The sequence below is a fragment of the Populus alba genome, chromosome 19, assembly GCF_005239225.2.
Source record: "Populus alba chromosome 19, ASM523922v2, whole genome shotgun sequence".
In the NCBI taxonomy this organism is placed as follows: domain Eukaryota; kingdom Viridiplantae; phylum Streptophyta; class Magnoliopsida; order Malpighiales; family Salicaceae; genus Populus; species Populus alba.
This window is the reverse complement of record NC_133302.1, coordinates 6,272,236-6,296,897: the sequence shown is the minus strand read 5'-3', so window position 1 is coordinate 6,296,897 and position 24,662 is coordinate 6,272,236. Positions and strand designations below refer to the sequence as shown.

At 35.0% G+C, this 24,662-nt stretch overlaps 2 protein-coding genes across 3 annotated transcripts in view; both read right to left on the bottom strand.

The window, feature by feature from the left end:
• LOC118035587 (uncharacterized) overlaps nucleotides 1–24,662 on the bottom strand; it is a 59,149-nt gene that overhangs the window by 27,205 nt on the left and 7,282 nt on the right.
• Nucleotides 19,758–24,662, bottom strand: part of LOC118035583 (probable disease resistance protein At1g61300) — a 42,872-nt gene continuing 37,967 nt past the window's right edge. The window contains exons 1-2 of one of the 2 annotated variants that reach the window (XM_073407011.1): nucleotides 23,583–24,117; nucleotides 19,759–23,245 (exon numbers count right to left, since the gene is read on the bottom strand). In XM_073407011.1, the coding sequence (XP_073263112.1) occupies nucleotides 19,847–23,239 (3,393 nt within the window). In that variant the 5' untranslated portion in view covers nucleotides 23,240–23,245; nucleotides 23,583–24,117 and the 3' untranslated portion in view covers nucleotides 19,759–19,846. Of the gene's footprint in view, nucleotides 23,246–23,582; nucleotides 24,118–24,662 lie in introns of those variants that run through there. The other variant, XM_073407012.1, reaches the window with a different exon arrangement.

The window sequence follows — 24,662 nt, the reverse complement described above, 5'->3', positions numbered from 1 at the left end:
GTTATTTTAGTTTTTTTTAAAATAAATACCATTGTTTTAGTTTTTATAAATAAATAATATTATAGGGATCAAAACATCTTGTTTTTTTTTTGGGTGACTTTTTTTCTTTCATCTCAAATTAACTTGTGAATAAAAAAAAATAAACAAAATAAAATTTTAAACCAAAATAAAAAATAAAAAATATAAGATGCAAAAAATTATAGGGATCGAAATTTTTAAAAATCACGCCTATGCTTCTTTTTAGTTTTAGTATTAAATTTGTTTGTAGATGTTTCATTTATTTTAATCAATTAAATTGAACAAAATCTTGTCAAGTCAAACATCAACTCTTTATTGAATCGTCTTTTCTTTTTGGATAATAAGAGCTTCATAAAAAGCTTATTAAAATAAATTATTAAATGAAATTAAAAATAAAATGCTTTTTTATTTAAAAAAACAAAAAAAAAACAAAACAGAGAGACATCTACCGTGTTTTCTCTATTGGTACATGGTAAAAGTCTGAACATATTTTTTTATTATTTTTAATCTTACTAATAGTACTGTTATTTCTACAGCCAAGAAATCAAGAAAGCTAGCTAATTTTTAATACAATGCTAGAGTTCTTAACTTTGGGAGAATGAATTCCGTGATGGAATTGGAGGTGCTGCTTTCTATTATGCACTGATCATGAGATGTGGAAGAGAATGTTACAGTCGCTATCTCTTTTACATAATATTATTTATTAGTAAGGTCGCCTCAATAATAATTAACTAACGTATTGTTTGATATATTATAAGATATATAAAGTTAACGTGTGGACCCGCCCCAATGTTGAAACTTGGAAGAAGCTGCCAAGAAAATGTAAACACATGAAATTTTCTAAAACCAATAGCATAATTAAAAAAATATTTTTTATTTAAAAATATATTAAAATTATTTTTTTTATCAGCACATCAAAATAATTTAAAAATATTTAAAAATTATTTTTTAAAAAATCAAAAATTTTTAAAAAACACATTATGACTGTAAATATAAACCAGTCAATATTCTCAAGGTAGCAATTACTAATTGGGATAAAAAGAAATTAAAAGACAAATTAAAGGTTTTGAGTCAACGCCATTACCAATATTCGCTTGCAGGTGTGTATGGTAGTTATTATGCTTCTGCCTTCGAGTGTGTATATTAGAGCAGAGTGATTTTATTTAACCATGAAAATTTTGTGAGACAAATTATAGTGAATGTTTTTCTATTTTACCAATATACCCAAGGTGTTTATAATAGAGTGATGCTACATGCTGAGGTGGATATTAGCAACAGAGGAAAGCATACAAAAAGTAACAAAAAAAAAAAACATCAAATGAAAAGAAAAAAACAAAAAAAACAACCTTTAGAAACACGCGTCTTTGGATTAACCAATTCTTTTAGTTTATTTTTTATGTTGTTCATAAAGACAGAAAAAACTTTAAAATACAAATTAAAAAATCTTGAGGAATGGATTAACCAATTCTTTTAGTTTTTTTTTTATGAGGACAGAAAAAACTTAAAAACACAGATTAAAAATAAAGATTTAATAGAGAATGAAATTTAATTTTAAATGCAAATTAAAATAAAGCAGAGTGACTAATGGAGAAAGTACTACTGGAATTCTACAAAGAGTAGAGCGTCGGGAATCCTTGCACACATTTGGTATTTTAATTATTCTTATTTCGTTTAATAACTCAATTGGAAGTTCAATTCCCAGAATTTCCGCTTTTTAAAAAATCATTCATCACTTTTTAAATAACGCAAATGATTATTAAGAAAATTCAACGACAACAATATACTCAAGAGCAATATTACAGTAAGGAAATCAAATCAATATAGATAAATAAATGATCCAAATATAATCAAAGAATTAGTCCATTAAATTGAAAAAACATTACTGAATCCATAAAGTTAGCAAAAATATACAAAATAACATCAATTTAATCTCATGTCACCTCACCTTCCATTTTTTTTTATGGTAGCAACAAGTCCAAGAAATAATATCCAAATATCCCACCAAGCAAGACATGTATTTCAAGTTCTCTCTGAGTCTTTGTCGTCTCTCTTTATAGTTAATAAATAGTTAGTTTAAAACACAATATTTATCTCTATATAGGTATTCATATCTCTTATTTTACTCCTTTAATTCCTCATCATCTACCTCTGTCTTCTCATGGTTTCGATCCTCCGATCATGCTTTCCCGGCCTAAAATACAGTATAAGGCTTCCCCATACCCAAGATTCTCTAATGCTGGTGTTAGTCTGCTAAGATTGAAAATTTGAGATATGTAGTGGAGTGTTAGGGGACTCGAACAGGGAGGCAGTAAATTTTTTAACTTTTGCGGGTTAAAACTCGAAATTGGTCAAACTCGGTCTGATTTTATCGATTTTAACCGAGTTTGACCGTTTTGAATTTTAACTCGATTTGACATGTTATATATATATTGACTCGTAAAATTGTAAAATTTTAAGAGTCAACTTGTAATTTTTACAATATTGTGTGAGAGCTTCATAATAAGCATACTAAGCTTATTGAAATAAATTATTATTGTCGCACCCGACATCGCGGCGGCCTTAAAAATTAATTCTCGAATCTTTGGAAAGAACGGATTTCTGGCATCCTTTTCTTTAATGTGGATATTATTGTTTAAGGAGTCGCCACCTAGTATTATGGTCACTAGGAACCCTAACCGGTCAACAAAGATTCTATGGTTCGGGATTGGTTACGTAAAAGGGAAGATATTATCACCCCTTAAACGTCCTACCTGAGGCAGGCTGCATTGCTGATTTCTGTAGCAATTGTCAACATTTTCTCAACCACCCTCTCCTTTACTCAACCACTATCAACCACTCTCTCCTTGCTTTTTGACCACCATCACTTCCCACCAAGGCTCTCCTATAAAGATAGAGACGAGAGAGTGCAGAGAAGGGATGAAGAGAGGAAGTGTCAAGTGCAGAGGAAGGTGTGGTGAGTGCAAGTGAGTGCAACTGTGAGAGTGAAAAAATACAGATTTGAGAGAAACACCGAGTGTAGAGAGAAACACTGGGTTTTGGGTATGTATTGGGGTTGAGTTTGAGTGTTTGTATTATTCCTCCAAATATATACAATCTGCTGCCTCCGTGGACGTACCCGGTTTTGGGGAACCACGTAAATCTGTTGTTTGTGTTTTATTTTGTGTTTGCTTTCGATCCAGTATGCACAACAAATTGGTATCAGAGCATTTGGGAAGCTAGAACACTGAAAAAAACACGTTTTTCAGCTCTCGGTTCGAAGTTGCAGAATTTTCAAAGTTCTCAGATCTTGATTTTGACCAGCTGCGGAGATTCCTCTCGTCGATACGAGTCCGGCAATATAAAGATCATCGAAATCGGAGTTAAAACGAGCCCTGTAGAGCTCGCCGAAGTTTCGCCGGAAATCTGCCGGAAAAACCAGACTGCCGGAATTCTTGCCTGAGAAGACTGCCACGTCATCCGCCACGTCACCAAACAGTGACAGAATATTCTCTTGACAGAATGAGAATATTCCGCTAACAGAGACAGAATATTCCCTTGGCAGTGACAGAATATTCTCTTGACAGAATGAGAATATTTCGTTAACAGAGACAGAATATTCTCTTGGCAGTGACAGAATATTCCCTTGGCTTTGGCAGAATATTCTTTATCAGAGACAGAATATTCCTTTCCTGAGTCAACTCGGTCAGATTGGTTTTTTGGCCAACTCAGTGATTTTGTAGCCCGTTTTTTGGCCGAGTCAAGCTTGTTCCTAGCATTTTCAACAGTTCCGGACGCAACCGTGGTGTCCGTTTTGTGAAACAGCACACGGAAGTTACTTTTTTGGCTCTTTTGAGCATAAAAGTGCATGTTTTAACAATTTCGGGAGTCCATTTGTAATCCAAAGGCGTCATAATGGCTGATGTTCCAGAAGAAAAATCAGCGGGGAATGCTAGTATACCTCCACAATACATCCCGGTATCGAATACCAAATTTGAGGTGGAGAAGTTTGACGGGAAAGGTAATTTTGGCATGTGGAAATGTGAAGTTATGGATATGCTTGTCCAAATGAATTTGGATTTCACTCTAGAAGATAAACCGAAGGATTTGGATGAGAAAAGCTGGGAGAGGATAAATCGGTTAGCTTGCAGTTCCATCCGACTTTGTCTTGTTAAGGATCAGAAGTACGCCTTTTCAGAACAAAACTCTGCAAAGGAATTATGGCAAGCACTAGAGGACAAGTTTATGAAGAAGAGTATAGAGAATCGTCTCTACTTGAAGAAAAGAATCTTCCGTTTTCAGCACAAGAAAGGTACTTCCATGAATGAGCATCTGAATGATTTCAATAAAATGATAGTTGATTTGAAGAATTTAGATGTGGAAATAGATGATGAAGATAAAGCTCTGTTATTATTGAATTCACTGCCTGACACATATGAACATCTCGTCACCACTTTACTGTATGGTAAAGAAAAGATTAAATTCATTGATGTGTCCAATGCTTTGGTGAACAATGAGTACCGGAAGAAGGACCAGATTGTTCACAAGGAGTCAACGTCAGAAGCATTGACAGTTAGAGGCAGAACAAACCCTAGAAGATTTCGAGGGCGAGGGAGATCTCGCTCAAAATCTAGAGGAGAATCATCAAACAGGCGATATCTTGCAAAAGATGAGTGTGCCTTTTGTCATAAAAAGGGGCACTGGAAGAAAGATTGTCCAATCAAGGGCAATAAGGAAAAAGATGAACCAACTGTGAACGTTGCACGAGAAGAAGATGAACGAGACTCTGCATTTATGGTCTCATCACCAGAAAAACATTGTGGTGAATGGATTCTTGATTCTGCATGTTCTTATCACATGTCCCCTAACAAGCACTTATTCTCGAGACTTGAGGAGTTCGATGGAGGAGTTGTGTTTATGGGCAATAATAATGTTTCTGAGGTCAAAGGGATTGGGACTATCCATCTGAAGATGCATAATGGGGTAGTCAAGACACTAACAGAGGTACGATATGTACCTGACTTGAAGAAAAATCTCTTCTCACTTGGAGTCCTTGAATCCAGTGGTTATAAGATTATCATGCATGGTGGAATCCTAAAAGCAATCCGTGGTGCATTAGTTGTCTTAAGAGGCACGAGGATAGGAAACATATATTTCCTAGATGGATCTACTGTTACTGGTATAGCAGCTGTTTCCAAAAGCTTAGAAGATGCTGAAGCAGATAATTCCAGACTTTGGCACATGCGCTTAGGGCATGCTGGTGAAAAGGCTTTGCAAGGACTAGTCAAGCAAGGTCTATTAAAAGGCGCCAAGACTGGGAAGCATGGGTTCTGTGAGCATTGTGTTCTTGGAAAACAGACAAGGGTCAAGTTTGGCACTGCAGTACACAACACAAAAAGGATTCTAGATTATGTTCACACAGATGTATGGGGACCTTCAAAGAATGAATCTATTGGAGGTAATCGTTGGTTTGTTACTTTTATTGATGATTTCTCAAGACGAGTATGGGTGTACATGATGAAACACAAGGATGAGGTCCTTGGTATCTTTCTGAAATGGAAGAAAATGGTGGAGACTCAAACGGGAAAGAGAGTTAAGACTCTTCGGTCAGATAATGGTGGTGAGTACACTTCAGATCCTTTCTTTGAAGTTTGCCAGGATGAAGGGATCAAGCGACATTTTACTGTGCGCAAAACACCACAACAAAATGGAGTAGCAGAACGCATGAACCGCACACTGGTGGAGAAAGTCCGATGTATGCTATCACATTCGGGACTAAGCAAAGTGTTCTGGGACGAGGCATTAAGCTATGCCCGTCATATTGTTAATCGGTTACCTTCAGCAGCATTAAATGGAAGAACCCCCTTGGAGGTATGGTCAGGCTCTCTTGCAAATGATTATGACTCTATGCGTATATTTGGTTGCTCAGCATATTATCATATTACTGAGTCCAAGCTAGATCCTAGAGCCAAGAAAGCTATATTTTTGGGCTTTAGTGGAGGAGTAAAAGGTTACAGACTCTGGTGTTCTGAATCAAAGAAAGTGATTTTGAGTAGAGATGTCACTTTTGATGAGTCTGGCATGTTACAGCAGGAGAAATCACAGGAGAAGGAAAAACAGTCTGGTGATGCACAACAGGTGGAGTTGGAGACTTCAGTCATCCCTATAAAGACTGTTCAGACAATCCCTACTGAAGGAGATTCAGATGAAAGTTCAGATGAAGAGGATGCAACAACTCCAACAACCACACAACAAGAATCCATTGCAATGAGTAAACCAAAAAGAGTTATCAAGAAACCTGCTCGGTATTGTGACATGGTGGCTTATGCACTTCCAGTGATTGATGATGGAATCCCCTACACCTACAAAGAAGCAGTACAGAGTGTAGAAAGTGCAAAATGGAAAGAGGCAATGGATGAAGAGATGAAATCTCTCCACAAGAATCAGACTTGGGATTTGGTACAACTACCTAAGGAAAAGAAGACAATTGGTTGCAAGTGGGTATATGCCAAGAAGGAAGGTAATCCTGGAAAAGACAACATCCGATTCAAAGCAAGATTGGTAGCAAAAGGCTATGCTCAGAAGGAGGGGATAGATTATAATGAGGTATTCTCCCCAGTTGTTAAGCATTCATCAATTCGTATTTTGCTAGCCTTAGTTGCACAATTTGATTTGGAGTTAGCCCAACTTGATGTGAAAACTGCCTTCCTACATGGAGATTTGGAAGAGGAAATTTACATGTCTCAGCCAGATGGTTTTAAAGTCACTGGGAAAGAGAATTGGGCTTGTAAACTGAAGAAGTCATTGTATGGCTTGAAACAATCTCCTCGCCAGTGGTATAAGCGATTTGATAAGTTCATGACAGAACATGGATACACACGGAGTCAGTTTGACAACTGTGTATATTTTCGCAGACTTCTTGATGGTTCTTTCATCTATTTGCTCTTATATGTGGATGATATGTTGATTGCATCAAAGAGCAAGGTGGAGATTGATAGACTGAAAGCTCAATTGAGAACTGAGTTTGAAATGAAGGACCTTGGAGAAGCTAAGAAGATTCTTGGCATGGAGATTCAGAGAGACAGAAGAAAAGGCACAGTCTGTTTGACACAGACCCAATACTTGAAGAAAATTCTACAGAGATTTGGGGTAGATGGTAAGACCAAGCCGGTAAGCACACCTTTAGCTCCTCATTTTAAGCTAAGTGCTTCAATGTCTCCACGCATAGAGGAAGAGCGCAAACATATGGCTCAAATTCCGTATGCAAATGCAGTTGGTGCATTAATGTATGCAATGGTTTGTACGAGACCAGATATTTCACATGCTGTCAGTATGGTGAGCAGGTATATGCATGATCCGGGAAAGGGTCACTGGCAGGCAGTTAAGTGGATTCTACGGTACATTCATGGCACAACTGATATTGGTTTGAAGTTTGAGAGGGATGATAGACTCGAACAAAATTTAGTTGGTTATGTGGATTCGGATTATGCTGGTGACTTAGACAAGCGTCGTTCCACAACAGGCTATGTGTTTACACTTGCTAAAGGGCCTGTAAGTTGGAGGTCAACTTTACAATCAACAGTAGCTTTGTCAACAACTGAGGCAGAGTACATGGCAGTAACAGAAGCTTTCAAGGAAGCTATTTGGTTACATGGGTTGATTGAAGATTTGGGAATTGTTCAAGAGCACGTGGATGTCCATTGTGATAGTCAAAGTGCTATTTGTCTTGCAAAGAATCAGGTTCATCATTCCTGCACCAAGCACATTGATGTTCGATTTCATTTTGTTCGAGAAATTGTGGATGAAGGGGATATTCTGCTACAGAAGATTGGTACCGCAGATAATCCAGCTGACATGCTCACAAAATGTGTCTCAGGGATCAAGTTCCAACATTGTTTGGACTTGGTCAACATCTCTCGGTGTTGAGCACCTTCAGGGTGCAGCGCCATATGGCGCAATGGAGGCGGCATTGATTAATCACGAGGATTGGATGGAAAAATCTTGCCAAGGTGGAGATTTGTAGCAATTGTCAACATTTTCTCAACCACCCTCTCCTTTACTCAACCACTATCAACCACTCTCTCCTTGCTTTTTGACCACCATCACTTCCCACCAAGGCTCTCCTATAAAGATAGAGACGAGAGAGTGCAGAGAAGGGATGAAGAGAGGAAGTGTCAAGTGCAGAGGAAGGTGTGGTGAGTGCAAGTGAGTGCAACTGTGAGAGTGAAAAAATACAGATTTGAGAGAAACACCGAGTGTAGAGAGAAACACTGGGTTTTGGGTATGTATTGGGGTTGAGTTTGAGTGTTTGTATTATTCCTCCAAATATATACAATCTGCTGCCTCCGTGGACGTACCCGGTTTTGGGGAACCACGTAAATCTGTTGTTTGTGTTTTATTTTGTGTTTGCTTTCGATCCAGTATGCACAACAATTTCATCTTAAATTGCTAAATGTTTATTAATTTATGTTATGAAAATTTGCTTATAATATTCCTGACTCTGGCGCCAGTGAATATTTAACTACGAATATTTCTAACTCTAGCGTTGGTAAATATTACGTAGCTATAAAAATAAATTTAAATCAGTATTTTTTTTATTCCTGACTCTGGCGTCAGTGAATAAACAAAGAAAATAAATTTATTTTTACGCATGCACAATATTTTTATTTTTCTAGTTAAATAAAATAAAATACAATGAAAGAATAGTATAAATTTAAACCGGTATTTTTATTCCTGACTCTGGTGTCAGTGAATAAACCAATAAATTTATATTTTCTTTATTCATGCATACATATTTTTTATTTTTATTTTTTACTTTTTATTTTTTTGGACTGGGTTTAGCCCTATCGCGTACGGGCTGGGCTGGAACCAACCAGCCCAAACCCGGTTACTAGCATAAGCTGCTAACCCGTTTTCCTTTTTGCTTTCATTTTTTTTTACCTGCAGGCGTGCATAAACTGCTCACTCACGCCTGCTACAGAAACATGGTAATTAAAATGCAGACCGAAGCTTACCTGTTGCTGCACTTGAAGATGAAGATGACAGTGATGGAGGGCTGGACAGTTGAAATGTTTTCTTCTCCTCTGTTTTCTTTTCGTTCTTCCCCTGGTCTTCTTCCCGTGCTCTCCTTGTCTCTACTGCGCTCCTCCATTTTCCTTCTCACTCTTCTGGTTTTCTTTTCATGCTACTGCTGAGGAGGGAGGTCTGCAACCGTGGTTGAGAAGAAACAGTTGTTGTTGCTCAAGGTGGCTGCTGCTTAAATCACTGAAATTCGTGCTGCCACTACTGAAAAGAGAAGGCTGCTGCTGGAAGTGCAGGGGTGTAGCTGACGCCGGTGATTGTTGCTTTAGGCGAGGAGGAAACAAAAGATGGGTTCCCTCTGCTGTTGTCGCTGTTACTAATCTTGACTGCAAACAATGTTGAGGATGGAATTCTCAGTTGGAGGCAACACTTTTTAATGGCTGAGGATGGAGTCCTGCTGCTGTCAACGTGAAACAACTTTGCTGCTGTATTTCTCATGAATAGGAAGCCAGCCGTGAGGGGCAGGGATGGTGCTATGCAGAGAGGATGGTTTGCTAGAGATACGGCCGGTGCAGGATGGACAGCTGATGCAAGGGTGGAGACGCACGGTTGCCGCTGCGTTGCTGCTGGAGTTGTAGGAAATACATAGTGCTGCGGCAACAAGTTGCTTTTTGGCAGTTTTGTTGTTTTAGTTTCTTGTTTCCTCTCGTGACCGTGGGGAAGAAGATGACAGGGAAAGGGTTCCCGGCTGTGAGGAAAGAGCTTTTCGCTCTCGGAGGGAGCGGCCTCAGGCTGAGGAAGATGGCTTCTTTTTTTTTTATTCTGCTCTGTGTAGGTTATAGGGATGAGCTGAGGTGGCTCGGGCCAGAAAAATAAAGGAAAGGAGCTGAGGGGGCGGCGGCTAGTATAGGGTTCGCCGCCCCCTTCTCTCTGTTTTTTTTTTTATATTTTTTTCTTTTAGGATTTTTGGTAATGGCTTTTCTCTGGAGTTTCCTCAGTTTAGGGTTTTTTCCTTTAATTTCCTCTCTCTTTTTTGCATAGACTGGGATCAATATTTATAGTGCAAGAGTCTCATCGCTTGTAAGAAGTACAGTCTCAATCAAACTCATTCTCTTTTTTGAAGTTCGAATTAGAATCGAATTCGAAATCAGACAACTATCATTATCTTGAAGGTAAGGATTATCTCGAAAGTAAGGATTATCTCAAAGATAAGGATAGAATGACAAAAGCACATTATAGTCCTTAATTTTCACGAAAGTTGACAAATCACACTTTTCATCGAAACAAGTTTCTGATATTTTAATTTTACATTTTAAACCCTGTAAAAATTAAATTAAAAAATCAATGGGCTAAAATTGGGTTATGACAATTATAATGAAATCAAAAACAAAAATGCTTAAAAAAAACAACAGAGAGACGCCGTGTTTTCTCTATTGCTACATGGTAAAAGTCTGAGCATATTTATTTATTTATTTTTATTTTTATTTTTATTTTAATAATATTACTGTTCTATCTACGGCCTACAAATGAAGAACGCTAGTTTCATTTAAAAGATTCTAAAGTTCATATTTAGATAAATTAGCAGAAAGGGCGAAAACACAACAAATCATACCCAGAGAAGCAAAAGCCAGAAACCAGCTACCTCAATTCTTGCTCCACCTCCAGCAAATGATTCCAAATATCTTCTAAAAAGAACAATGAAATATGTTTTTTTATTTACTGTAAGGAAAGATATTAATGGAAAAAATAAAAAAATCAATTTAAAAAATATATAATAAGTCAAAATCTAGACTTAAAATCTAACTCGTATCAGGTTACCAGTTTAATTGAATAATTGAATAAGAAGGTGGGAAAGGGAGACAGCGAAAGGTACCAAAAAAAAAAAAAAGATCCATATTGTGGCCCGTAGTAGTATTCCAGAGGAGAGGGTCAAAGATGGCGGCTGGTTCAAAGGACGAGCTTAATCTCATGAATCATTTTTTAACCTTTATCGTAAGACTTGACACGTGTCCTCTAAACCCTCCTGTCCCTCTTCCGATCCTTGCTAAAACCAAACCCTTGTTCTGGTCGTAATCATCCATTAGCGTAAACCTAAGCTTCTCTTGACTTTGATCCCAATAAACCAACCCATAGAGTTGGTGGTAATGTAATTTGTATTACTTTTTAAATTATTTTTATTTAAAAAATATTAAATTAATTTTAATATGCTGATATTAAAAAAAATTAAAAAATATTATATTAATATATTTTTATTTGAAAAATATTTTTAAAAAAACCGTATGTAGAATTACTAAACACCCTTAAGCCAGTGGACGAAGACACAAACGACAAAATACAAAGTAAAAGGGATAAAAACAGATATTTGGAGATGACAAAAGGGCATTGAGATCAAAAGAGGATAAGTTTTTCCAGTGATGGGACTGGATGGTGATGAAGGATTGTGTGGATAAGAGCATAGTAATTAATCCTTTACTAAAAAGTTCTTCAATGACCTAATTCTGTGGCCCAACAAAATTATCATTATCCAATTAACTATTTGATTAATTCAGTGTTGCTTAATCCCAGTTTGCTATTTCGTTTTAAATGGGTATTGGTTAAATTTAATTTTTTTATTTAAATTTTTTTATTTTATATTTATATATGTTCTGTTGCTATAAAATAATTTTTTAAAAATAAAATTTTTTATTATTTTAATATATTTTTTTAATAAAAAATATTTTTAAAAAATTGTTACAATGATAATTTTTCTTTATTGATTAGTGAATCTGGTTAGACTTAAGCCCTACGAGGATCACATGTTGCGAGGCGAGCAACTCCATTTTATTTTCCAGTTCAGGATAGTTTTCTGAAATAATAATAATAATAAAAAAAAGAGCTATAACACAAAAATCATCTGAGCAAAAAGCCAAGAAAAGTGGCCCACGCTGCGTAAGTATTTTATTCAAGAACCTAGCTAGAGCTTAGCTTCAAGAGCGGCAAGGACTAAGCTAGGAATGATGCCTCTCACTCCTCCCCCGTCAATGCTAAGGGTTGTTGCAAAGTAAATAGTAAACTTCATCCATAGACAAATCTGTTCTGATCGGGTTGTGAGAATCAGCTTGCATCCCTTAACTTGGACAGGAACTCCCAGCTTTTGTATGCCAAAAGTCTCGCTCATACCATCTAAATCAGAACCCATTTGATAAGAGATATTGGAGACAAATTAGAGTACACAAATAGAATGTAAAATTTAGAAAACTGTTTTGAAAGCCATTTGATAGCTAAAAACTCACTAGTTTCCAAGAATCAAACAAGTTGCCCTATATATTTTTATCGAATTGCAAATTAATTTAACTCCATCTGCTATCTCCAGATCATTACAAACCACCTACTTGATTAACTTCTTTACCCGTTTTAATTTCACCAATATCAACTAAATGTTCAATTGTAGCTGTTTGAAAAACTTGTAATTACGCTTGCAAGAAGTACTAACAATGTTAACAATAAAATTCAAGTTTTGAAAAAAAATATGAACATCGGATATTTTTCTAGTTGCAGCAATAAAAGCCAATTGTAATTGATGAGCTAATCAATGTACATAATATGCATAAGGGCAATCATTAATAAATAAAGCTTGCAATCCATTCCACTCTCCTCGCATATTACTAGCATCATCATAGCATTGACCCCTAATATTTTCAACATCAAGATTGTGATGAGATAAAACAAATAAAATCTCTTTATTAAGAGTTGAAGCAGTTGTATCTTTGACATGAACTATATCAAAAAATCGTTCTCGTATAAATCCACTTCTATCAACAAACCTAATAACAAGGGTCATTTGCTCTCTTCTGGATTCATCTTGAGCTTCATCAACAATTAAGCAAAATCTTGCATCACCAATCTCATGACGAATTGAAGACTGAACATTTCTAGCAAAGACATGCAAAATTTCTTTTTGAATTTGAAGCGAGGTGTATTTAACATTTTGTGGAGCATTATCCAAAACAAGAGCACCTATTTATTCATTGTATGATGCTAAAAGTTCCAACATTTTAAGAAAATTACCTTGGTTGTTTTATTCTGAACGTTCACAATGTCCTCTAAAAGCACATGCTTGAAATGTGAGCCAACAAACAATATCTATTGAAGCTTTAATACGCAATCAATTATTTAGAATTTCTTGAGTAGTTTGCCTCTTAACTACTTTCTCAATATGACATGACTAATTTTTCAAAATTTTCAAGCACTTGGTAGCAAATCTATAAGCTGAATTCAAACCTTTTTCCATATGAGTTAAAAAAACACATCGTTCTCCATCATTAACTTTCTTCCAACAATTGAATCCTTTAACAGTAAATGTGTCTGATCTTGGCTTTCCAGATGACTTACTTGAAAATAGATAACAAGGGAAACAAAATGCAGTATTTTTCTCTAAATATTCAAGCCATGGATAACTTTTGAACCAATTAATGAGACTGGAATCGACGAGGATGTTTTTTTACCAGTCAGCGGATATTCAGAAATCAAATGTTGATATAGCCCCAAATTAATGCTTGCCCTTCTAATTTTATCTTGTTGATTAATCGGGTATTCTTAAATTTGAGGACGATTGCTTGGATCTCTGATCAGATGAGCAATATCAATTCTAGTAGGAGGGTGCTCATTAATCAATGCAGGTTCTTCATAAACTGAAACACATTGGGGTTGTTCAACCATAACTTCAACATTACACATTAAAGTTGATTTACTAGGTTGTGAGTTATCAATATTTTTTTTCTCAAAAAAGGAATCAATTTTTCTTATTTTGTTTGTTGCTACCCAATTTTTGACCCATGTTTTGATTTTTAAAAACATATATAAAAAAAAAACTAAAAAATAATATAAATATAAGGGTTTACATGTGGCGATAACCTAGAGTATCATGGCTAATATGGAAGCAATATGTCAAGGAGGTAATTACTAAATAATAAATAATTTGGTTTGATTTGTGCTGGTTATGAAAAATAATCAATATAATATAAAATATCATAGATATATGATTTGATTCGTACTGGTTATGGAAAATAATTATTGCAATATAAAATACCATAGATATATGATTTGATTCGTGCTGGTTATGGAAAATAATCAATGCAATATAAAATACCATATATATGGGATTTGTTAGTGCTAGTTATAGAAGACAATCTCTGCAATAATTATTGCAATATTTCCTTGAATAGCACACATAGAGATTTTCTATATAAATGAACATCAAGTCATAAAAAAAGGGGGGAGAACAGAAAAGAGAAAATTGGAGAGGAGAAAATTTGGAGGAGAGAATTTTAAGACAAAAAATTAGGGCATCTACAAAACCCTAAACCCATCTCTTTTAAGCCAGCCGGCTGCACACCCTCTTTTTTTTTTTTAAAAAAAAGAGCCACCGCCCAAGGAAGCTCTCTTCCTTCTCCTTTCAGCTGACAAAGCTTCCCTGCACTCTCTTTTCCCTACCGCCAACCAATCAAACCAAGAGCTAACCTCCAAACCACAACAGCCACACACTTCGCCTCCAGTCCCTGCCTCGCAGGTAAGTCTTGCAAATTTTGAGAATATATTCACATGGTTTCTTGTCTTTGATTGCGATTAACTGTGATGCTTGTGTTTTTTTGACAAAAAATATAAAAAATGTTTTTGTGTGTTGCATACGGCCAATACCCTAACATGTTTTTTTTAATGTCTTAAAAAAAACAAATATTTGGACTTTCAAAAATGTGTTTTCGCATGGATTTCTTAAACACAACAAAAAAATTATTTTCTTGCATTTCTGGATTTTACAACATATTTGTAAAACTCCAAAGGGTATTGGCCAATATTCCAAAAAATACAAAAATCTTATTTTTGGGGGGAATTTATTTATTATTCACCGTTAATGTTTGGATAAAGAAATCCCAAAGGGATGAATATCCAAAATATTATTGGGAATAACTTGTTATTATTCACTGTTAATATTTGGATAAAGAAATCCTAAGTGGTAAATATCCAAAATAATTTTCTAGGAATAATAAGTCACCACATATCATCGAAAGAAGCCTTGATTATAATTGAGGACATTTCAAATTTTTTACTCCACGGTTTACGAGCCGTGAAAGTATAAAACACACATCCTTGAAAGAAGCCTTGATTATAATCAAGGACATTTCAATTATTTTTACTCTACGGTTTACGAGTCGTGAGAGTATGAAACACATGAGGCAAAAAAATAGACTTTTAAAGCACCATGAAGTTCCTTTGATTTCTAAATTTTTATCCCTCCTCATTGCGATATACGAGTCGCAAACTCTTGAAATACTAAGGGAAAAATGAGCTTTTAAAGCACATGGAATCTCCTTGGATTTCTATCTTAATAAATTTAGTTTGAATCAAACCTAGGAAAAACTGATGGGATTACAAAACATTAACACCGTAACAATTATAAAGAAAACCAAACACCAAGTAACTTACCTTAGGTAGGACGTACTAAGGGTACTAATACCTTCCCTTTACGCAACCAGTCCCTTGCCTTAGAATCTCAAAAAGACCAGTTAGAGTTCCTAGTGACCATAATACTAGGTGGCAACTCCAAAGAAATAATACAAAGCAAAAACAAACGAAAAAAATCACCATCGAACGCCGCGCGGGGGACGTGCGACATTGTTCATGGTTCAACCTAAAATCAAAACATCATAAATTTTTATTGTTTCCTATTTAAAAAATAAATACAAATAATGATGTGTTAAAGCAATAATCAAAACCAAAAATATTTTTTTTACATGTAAACCACAAAGACATATGAAAGCAAAATTAACAAATTAAAAAAAGAAATTGATATATAAAAGCATATCTAACATAAAAAAATGGGATTACTAGTTCCTAAAAAAAGAAAACTTACACTGAATCAAAGTTGGGTATGTGCTCTTCAAAGAACTCAATTTGGCTACAAAGATTGTGTCTAATTGTATATTGGACCTGGTGATAGTAATGTACATGTAAGAAAAAAAATTAATAATTTTGATGGCTCTGCTAAAAACAAAACATAAAAAAATCCAAACATAATCAAAACAAACTCATAAAATATATCCAATTAATTAGAAAAAATAACATTCACTATAACAAGAAATAAAAAATGATAAAACTAGTAGATCTGGAAAACAAAAATAGCAATATATATATATATATATTAAATTCTTAACAAACATTAAAAAAAAAATTAAGTCACTAATTATTTTATTTTGATGAAGAATTAATTGGCAGCTTTGCTTTAACCTTTATGCCTTGTATTATTAATTTTTTTGGTTAGGGTTGTAGAGAAAAAAGAGAAAAAGAGAGTAAAGAAAGAAAATTAAATTAAAAAGCTTATTTGTCCTTTTTGTTTTCCACTTACATAGAGATACAAGGAAATATAGTTTTAAAGTAAAACATAACTAATAAAATAATAATTTAATAATAAAAAGTCTATTATTTGTTATATTTTTTTTTAAAAAAGTTTTGCAGGCCCGGCTCTGCTGGCCTTCCCTTGGTTCCGCCGTTGAAACTCAGAATCCATGAAATGAAGTATTTGGCAAAGCCTTCCCCGTGATTGTCGACGAAATGGCTAAAATTGTTTTCCTCTTAACTAATCATGCTACGATCTTTAGCAATTTATCTGAGTAAGGTATAAGTTTGATCTATTACTATCAACTGCCAGAACTCCTGACAAGTAATCACGACCAATTTTTTAACATCCAAGTTCTTGTACTCTCACAAACACTTGAGACCCAAACCCAATTATCAACAGAGAGAACCTTTATTTGTTAAGGCTCCATATACTTTCTCGACAAGAACCGGAGGACGAGGCTGTGGGGTGTTCGATGGTTGAAAAGGGAACGTGAATTATGCTGGAGAGCATGCCGGCGGCGATGTGTTTGGAGCTTAGCCTGGTGTTTTCCGACGGTTTCAACTCATGCATTCAATTCCAAGGCAATAGCTGAGATTTCGTAATCTGTATTTTGAGCGACTTTTTGGAGAGGGAGGGGCAGCGCGGGAACGAAAAGAAAGGGTAGCAGTCTCAAGCCTCGCCAATAGCCCAAGAGTAAAAATAACCCTTCTCCTAGCCCAAGCCACCCAACATCACCTCCAACAGATTGGTAAAATGCTCACAAGTCACAACCATTTTGAATTTAGGATCCTTTTAATGTCAAAAATAAAATAAAAATCTTAAAAGCTAGGTATTATCAAAATGAGAAGGGTGCAAAAGCTAGCTTGGAGATTTTGAGATTATCATAGAAATTACTATTAAATATTATGGCAGAAGGTATACTTAGACGCCACCATTGAAGTAACACTGATCTAAAAAAATTATATGCCACACCACAAACTAATAACAATGGTATACTAGAAAGTGAAAATAAATCGGTATTAATCATGAAAAAAATCGTAAGTAGAAACCAAAAAAAATAAAAATTGTTCATACTACTCCATCTTATTGATGGGAATGAATTCTAACCTGCATACATATGTAAGGACTCCGGCCAAAATTATCTGATAAATTATCTTGAAAAAATTTAATAAAGTCAGAAAAAGAATAATGAAATGCTTTGTAAATTAAAAGTGTGTTTGATAATGCGGTAGCTGTTTGTGATTGTGGTTCGAAAAAAAATTATTTTATAAAAAATATTTTTAGTTGAGGTTGGTTTGAAAAAATAGGTGTTTGGTTAAAAACTGTTGTTGAAATTGAGGTTGAACAAAAAGTAGTTTAATGTGTTTTGGTTAATAATACTTTTGAAATTGAGTTTATAAAATAATTTTTAAAAAACTATATATTAATATTGATGGATTTTAATTTAAATATTGTAGATTTAACTATTGTTATTACATCATGAAATAAATAATACTTTATATAAAATATTTTTTATTATTCCATTAAACTATCTACAATTCCATTACGTACAAAATTTATTCGAGATGAACTATAGTTTCTATAATTTTTTGTGCTTGCAATAAAATTAGATAAAATATTATCAAGAATAAAATTGATTTGATATTACAGTGCGAGTGAATTTAATTCACTCTACACTAGTTTTTTGGGAAAAAAATATTGTTCACATGACAGTGTGAGTGAATTTAATTCACTCTAAACTAGTTTTTTTTTTAAAAAAAAATGTACAAAAAATAAACATACTAGAAAAAAAAAAACTATTCACACGAATAGTGCAAGTGAATTGAATTATTCATTGTTTTAAGTGAACAGTGCAATTCACTGAAACACGGAGTGAAGAAAAGCAGCCAGGAGTTGCTTCGCCAAAATCATGCTGCAAACATGAATTATCATGGGGCCCACCAAAAATAAATTATGTTTTTTACATAACTAAACATTTGTTTTGTTGTGGTTGCTTCAAACGTAGAAGCAACCACACAAACAAACGGCCTCTTAAACATGAAGAAAACTCAGCTAATAAATGTTCAATTCACTTTCAAGCTAACGGTAAAAAATGAAAGCATTTATATTCACTAATACTTCTTGGCTCACAAATAAGCTGACAACAATTATATGAGAATCAAATCTCCCCAATCACATGATCGTATAAAATGCTAAGCACTCAGAAAGCAAATTTACAGAGTAACAAATCTAGTAAACTTTTTGATTTAGAGCAACAAAATAATGTAAACAAAATGTAAAAGTTGAACTCACTTTTTCTCGGAAAGGATCCAGATCATCTGTCACCAATAACTTCTGGATTACTAGGTTAACTCTGTTTAACTGTGCAGGTGGACAACAAATTTACAATCCAAGAAACAAAATTAGAAAGCATTCCTCAAACAAGTTGGAAAAGATACCATAGGCAACAAGATTATAAGCAATAATAGCAGAGAATATAGAGAGCATTATCCTGGCAGAAAAATATGATATAATGACAAGAAAAGCTCATCCTAACTTCTCTGGCTAGTGCTTATGATGGCAGTTTCAGGTTTAGAAACCAAAACTCATCCAAAAAATAAATGTTCAGTTCATACTCTCTCAGAGTCATTTAATAGAGAATCTTAGCCTTCCTCATTTGATCTCCTTAGAGCATACTCGTTCTACTACTTCATAGAACTCATTGAACAGAGTTTTTCAGTTATTTTTCCAAATCGAGTTGATAGACAGGAATTAGCTTTAATTTGATGAATTAAGCAAGGTTGGAAAGGGGAAGAGTGCTACATCTTGTGTACGTGCAGTAGTTGTACTGAAAGTCACTGAGGTAGAAGATTACTTTTGACATGTTTACAATGTTTGTTGTGATTTGGATCGACCAAAATTCAAGAATGTTCAAAGACCCACTTCCTCAAACAAACAACTATATAATTCGATTATCATTCTTTTTTTTAAAGTGTCTTCTCTCTCTTTATTATTATTATTATTTTTTAATATGTGTTATATATTTTAAAAAATTAATTTATTGCTAGTTAATGATATAAGATGATTTGTACTAATGAATAAATCTATTATTTTATTAGTTTACTTTAATAATAAATCAATATAGTATTTTTTTTTTTTTGGGATTTTCATCTTTTGAAAAACTCAATAGGATGAAAATATAATATTGATCAAACTCAAATTATAATTATTTATCTTTCGAGTTAAAAAAAAAGGTACAAAGGCACGAAGGATTATTTCAATATTAATTAATAAGAATATCCTTGTTGATTTAAAGGATTATTTTCATCATTCATATAGAAAATAATTATGTTTTGCACATGATTTTTAACAAAAATGATTGAAAGAATGATATATTATTGAATATGAGCAAATTTAAGGTTACAATCAATTAGTATTCTTACAACGAAAGGATTAACGAAAGGATGAGATGGCTCCTCAAACTAACCCAAACTTTACAAAGGGATGAAGGACATCCTTTGCGTTAGGATGCTCCCACTCCACTACTGTCTCCCACCATTCTTTTGGTTCTATATACATTATTCTTAGAGAAAGGGGAGGAGATGGCTGGCCATTTTCAAGCAACGGAAGACAAATTGGCATCCTCTTCAGCTTCTTAGAAAACGTTACAGTAATATCTTCAAGAGAATTGCAAATCAGTTTTGCACTACAAATGCTTTTAAGTTCTGGTAAATATCTCAGTCTCAGAGTTCTTAACTTTGGGAGAATGAATCCCGTGATGGAATTGGAGGTGGTGCTTTCTTCATCTGTTGTTCCTATTATCTCCTCCATTTTCTTACAGAGCATCACTTCAATCCTTTCCAGGTTTACGAGGTTTGGCAGCAGCACAAGCGGGAACAACTTCTTCATACTATTACATCCACTACAATAAAACTCTTTAAGACCAGAAAACATACCATTATATGATGGCAATGGTGGTGGAGCAGAGCAGAACCAAGAAGATGAAACCAAGCTCTCCATGCTATCGCAATCGTAAATTTGGATAACCACCAATTCAGGTGCATTCTCTAATGACAGAACATCACATAAACTTCTTGCATCGATGCTTTCACAAACCAGTTCTTGAATGTCATTTAAGAACTTGACTTGAAAATCTTTATCTCTGTTGATACTCAAATTACCCAACCCAACTGTTTTACTTGGAGAATAATCACTATATTGCCAAAAATCTTCATCCACCATTCCTACTAAAATTCTGTATGTGCTTAATGATTGGGTCTTATCCCGAGATCTGAGATATTCCACAAAGTCAGAGAGACCTTCGAAATGGCATTCCAATGTTTCCAAATTTCTCAAGGATACTACTTCCTTTACTTTAACTGTAATCGGACGATAATATTCGTCTAGTACAAAGACTTGCAGGTGATAGAGTTTTGGTAATATCCCACTAGGAAACTCCTTTTCACCACATCCATTCATTCTAAGATACCCTAGGTTGGTTAGGCATTCCATTCCTTTCGGCATCTTTTCAAGCGTAGTATGAGAGAGATCCAACCTCTTCAGTGCCTTGAGCTTTTTTAATGATGGAACATGTCTTAAGTTCTCACAATAATTGAGCAATAATGCAGTGAGACTCACCAAATCAGAGACAGAGTCTGGCAAATTTTTAATACCTGTGCGAGACAGATCAAGGACCATGAGCCTATGCAATTGCTTGAAAAATGAATCCGCAACAAATCTCAGCCCTTTATTATCACATAGAAATAGAGTGGACAGATTTGGACACATTGGTGAATGGCTGGAAGGAATTTCTTCGATCTCGTTTTGCATTAGTGAAACTCTCGTCAGATTCTCCGTCCACTCCTCTATATCTGGCAACTCTTTTAATTGTGCACCTGCTTTAACCATGTATTGAGAGTTCTCTAGCAGTATTTGGATGGCCATGTCCCTAATCAAGTCATGCATCTTGACACGTCTACTATCATCATAGTCCATTTGAGCACTTTCCAATAGGCAGACATATTCAAGTCTATTAAGCATCGTGTGGCCCTCATCAAATGCATCTTCCCTTCTTCTCTTTCCTTTAATTATTTCCTCATCGATCAAATAATCTATCAACTCCTCCCTTTCAATCATATAATCTTCAGGAAATAATGCACAGTACAAGAGACATTGTTGTAGTGCTAAATCACCTAACCGATCATAACTAAACCTCAATAACTTGAATACTTCTGTGTCCCTAAATTTTGATTCTCTCAATTTCTTCAATGTATTTCTCCACTCATGTAGATCATTCACTCCCCTCAAACTTCTTGCCACTATAATAATTCCCAATGGCAAACCAGCACATTCCCTTGCAACAGCTTTCGCAATTCCTTCCACTTCTGGTGAAAGTGTTATGCCACCTCCAAGTTTCTCCATGAACAAAGTCCAAGCTTCTCCCTCGGAAAGTGGCTTCACCTTGATTTTGCGGTGGCAAGCCATCTGATGACAAACTGTTTCTGATCGAGTTGTCATAATTAGCTTGCATCCTTTCAATGGGACAGGAATTCCCACTTCGTCAAGCTCAAAATTGTTCCACAAATCATCTAAAATGAGAATCCATTTTTGTTTCTTCATTAGTTCTTCTGATAATTTGGCAGCTCTATGCAGATCATCAACTTCCCTTGAAAATTCTAGATCAAGATGTTTAGCAATAAGATTCTGCAATGTATTAATGCTGAAATCTTGAGACACAGTCACCCACCAAACATTATCACAAATGTCCAGTCTTCGTAGAAGCTCATTATGGATATGTTGCAGTATTGTTGTTTTACCAACTCCCCCCATTCCGTAAATGCCAATGATTGAGACTTCATCATCCATCAACAAAGACCATATCACCTTCGTATTCTCTTCAAATGCTTCACCCACTAGCTTTTTAGAGCTAGTAGGTAATGGCACTCCTCTAGTCTCACTTGTGTTGTATTTAAGAGATCTAGAAGATCTAGCTCCTGCGCCATGCTGCACTAATCTTCCACTATTCTCCACACCCTCCTCCTCTACTGGTTCTGTCCTCACTCTAACCATGTTCTGCACATCATACATAATGACATCTTTGCTTAGTGAAGGTGAACAGAGTTGATGATAATATCTTCCATGGTCAAGACACAATAGATCTGTTGGTTGGGATGAATCTCCTCGAGGCTCATCAGCTTGATTAATTAATGGCCTCTCACAAGAGATAAGTCTCTCCAGATGCGGCAGTTGTTCTGTTCTCGGTATAGTTTCAAATCCATCATGCAGAAGCTCCAAATCCTCCTCTTCCAGCATTAAATAGGTAGAGATTGCATTCAACTTCTGCTCCTTTGAAAGGGCAGAGTGTATCTGAACCCAAGTACCATCAGCAAATTGATCCACTAAATCTGTTACTGGTGTTGCTTCTCCTCTATTCTCATGAGCATCAACTCTGAGTCTCCAAGGAGAGACACTTCTGTCAACATGCTGAAAAGATCCTTCACCAGTGTATTCCATGCCACTTGCCGCTTCTAAACGCGAATGAATTCTCTCAGGCCCAACACCTTGTGCCAAATTACCAAGTACTGCATTGTCTTGTTCTTGTGGACAGGTGGAAATGTCAACATTGCTTGAACTTGCTATGCTTTTATATCTTTTGTTGCCAACATGCATAGCTAGAAAGGCTGCTTCTTGAACTTCTTCAGGCACCTGACCACAAATGCCAACACCATGCCCTCTATCTCCTGATAAATGCCATTTGATCCTCGAAATGGAAGTGCCATTGGCAAACAAATGCCCACAAAACTTACACTTCATGCTTCCATCATTCATAACTTCAACTTCCTTCCAAAACGGATCATCTGATCTACCCATTTTGTCCTACAGATAAAAAGGGTCAAAATATTGAATAAAAATTAATGGAGGTACATTAATTGGAAAAGGAAGGTTGAAACTAAAATAAAGTTATAAACAGCGAAGAAACTAATAAGAAAAAACAATGAATTCAAGGTTAACTCGGGGTCAATTTAGTATGAACTGCATAAGACATGGATTGTTACAACTGAGAAAGATCAAATTATTTATTTTTGGAAACTGTTGATGTCCTATCTCCAAAGTTTCTCATTAGAATTTCTACAACTTGTGTTTTACTTGAAAGATTCAAACCAGAGTTACATGTGAGAAACAAAATGAAGAAGATGGATTATAAATAATTTACCTGGATTCAAGTTGTGCTTCAAGTGCTGGTTTGCTTAAGCAGTATTCAGCAAAAAAGACAAGAACAGAGAAGAATATACGGTTTAAAAATAATAAGGAAGTTGCAAGATGTTGACCTTCAGATGATTCGATTCAATCAGAAAAGGAAGCACTGATCATCAGAAAGGCTTAAGAAATTTGATGAGGGAAATCGGGAAATCAATGGTATAATGAGATGAGATTTGGAGGAGAATGTTATAGCAGCAAAGATTATTGTATTGTTTGGGAAGAAGGAAGTTGCTAGGAAGGAAGCCACAAACTTTACCTACCAAAGATTATATTATAAGATATGGCAAGTTGCTGTACACCTCAAATTTGCATTTCTTTTGTCTAGCTCTGCATATAATTAAAAACTTCAACAAAAGAATCAGAAGCTAATTGCTGTCTGAGTTAACGTGTGGACCCACCCCATTGTTGAAACTTTGGAAAAAGCTGGCCTGAAAATGTAAGAGCCTGAAGCTTAGCTTCAAGAGCTGTAGCAAAGCATTGACCGTCATTATCTGATCCACTCCAACTTCCATTCCCTACAAATTTAACGAAGAACAACATTAGCAAAAAAAAAAAAATCTTGCTTAGGGGTACTGAAACTACCGTTTTATAGATAACTTAAGAAATTTTACTTATGATTACCTACCTACCTAGTTCACACCTTGAGCTTGAGGGATCAGGCAGAAACACAAGTTTGATCGCTCCCAGAAAGGTTCAAAAACTGCTTTTCCTAGTTAGCATTTCCATGAGCAGTAAGCGTCCTATTCGTTTCGTTGTCCACGCTTAGTTTCGAGGTGTCAGCAACGTTCTTCTGAGCATAAATTCTTCTTTATGAGTTTTTATCTTATGATTCAACAAGTTTATATTGTAAATTCAAGAATTTTAAGTTTATAGTCAATTTTATAGTTCATAAAAATATTTGATCCCCGAATTAGTTTTCCAATTGTGTTTTTAATTCCTGAACTTGTTTTCTAATTGTTTTGCATAAATTCTTAAGAAAAAAAATAAATGTTTAATTCACTTTCAAGCTGAAAGCATTTCTATTCAATGATAT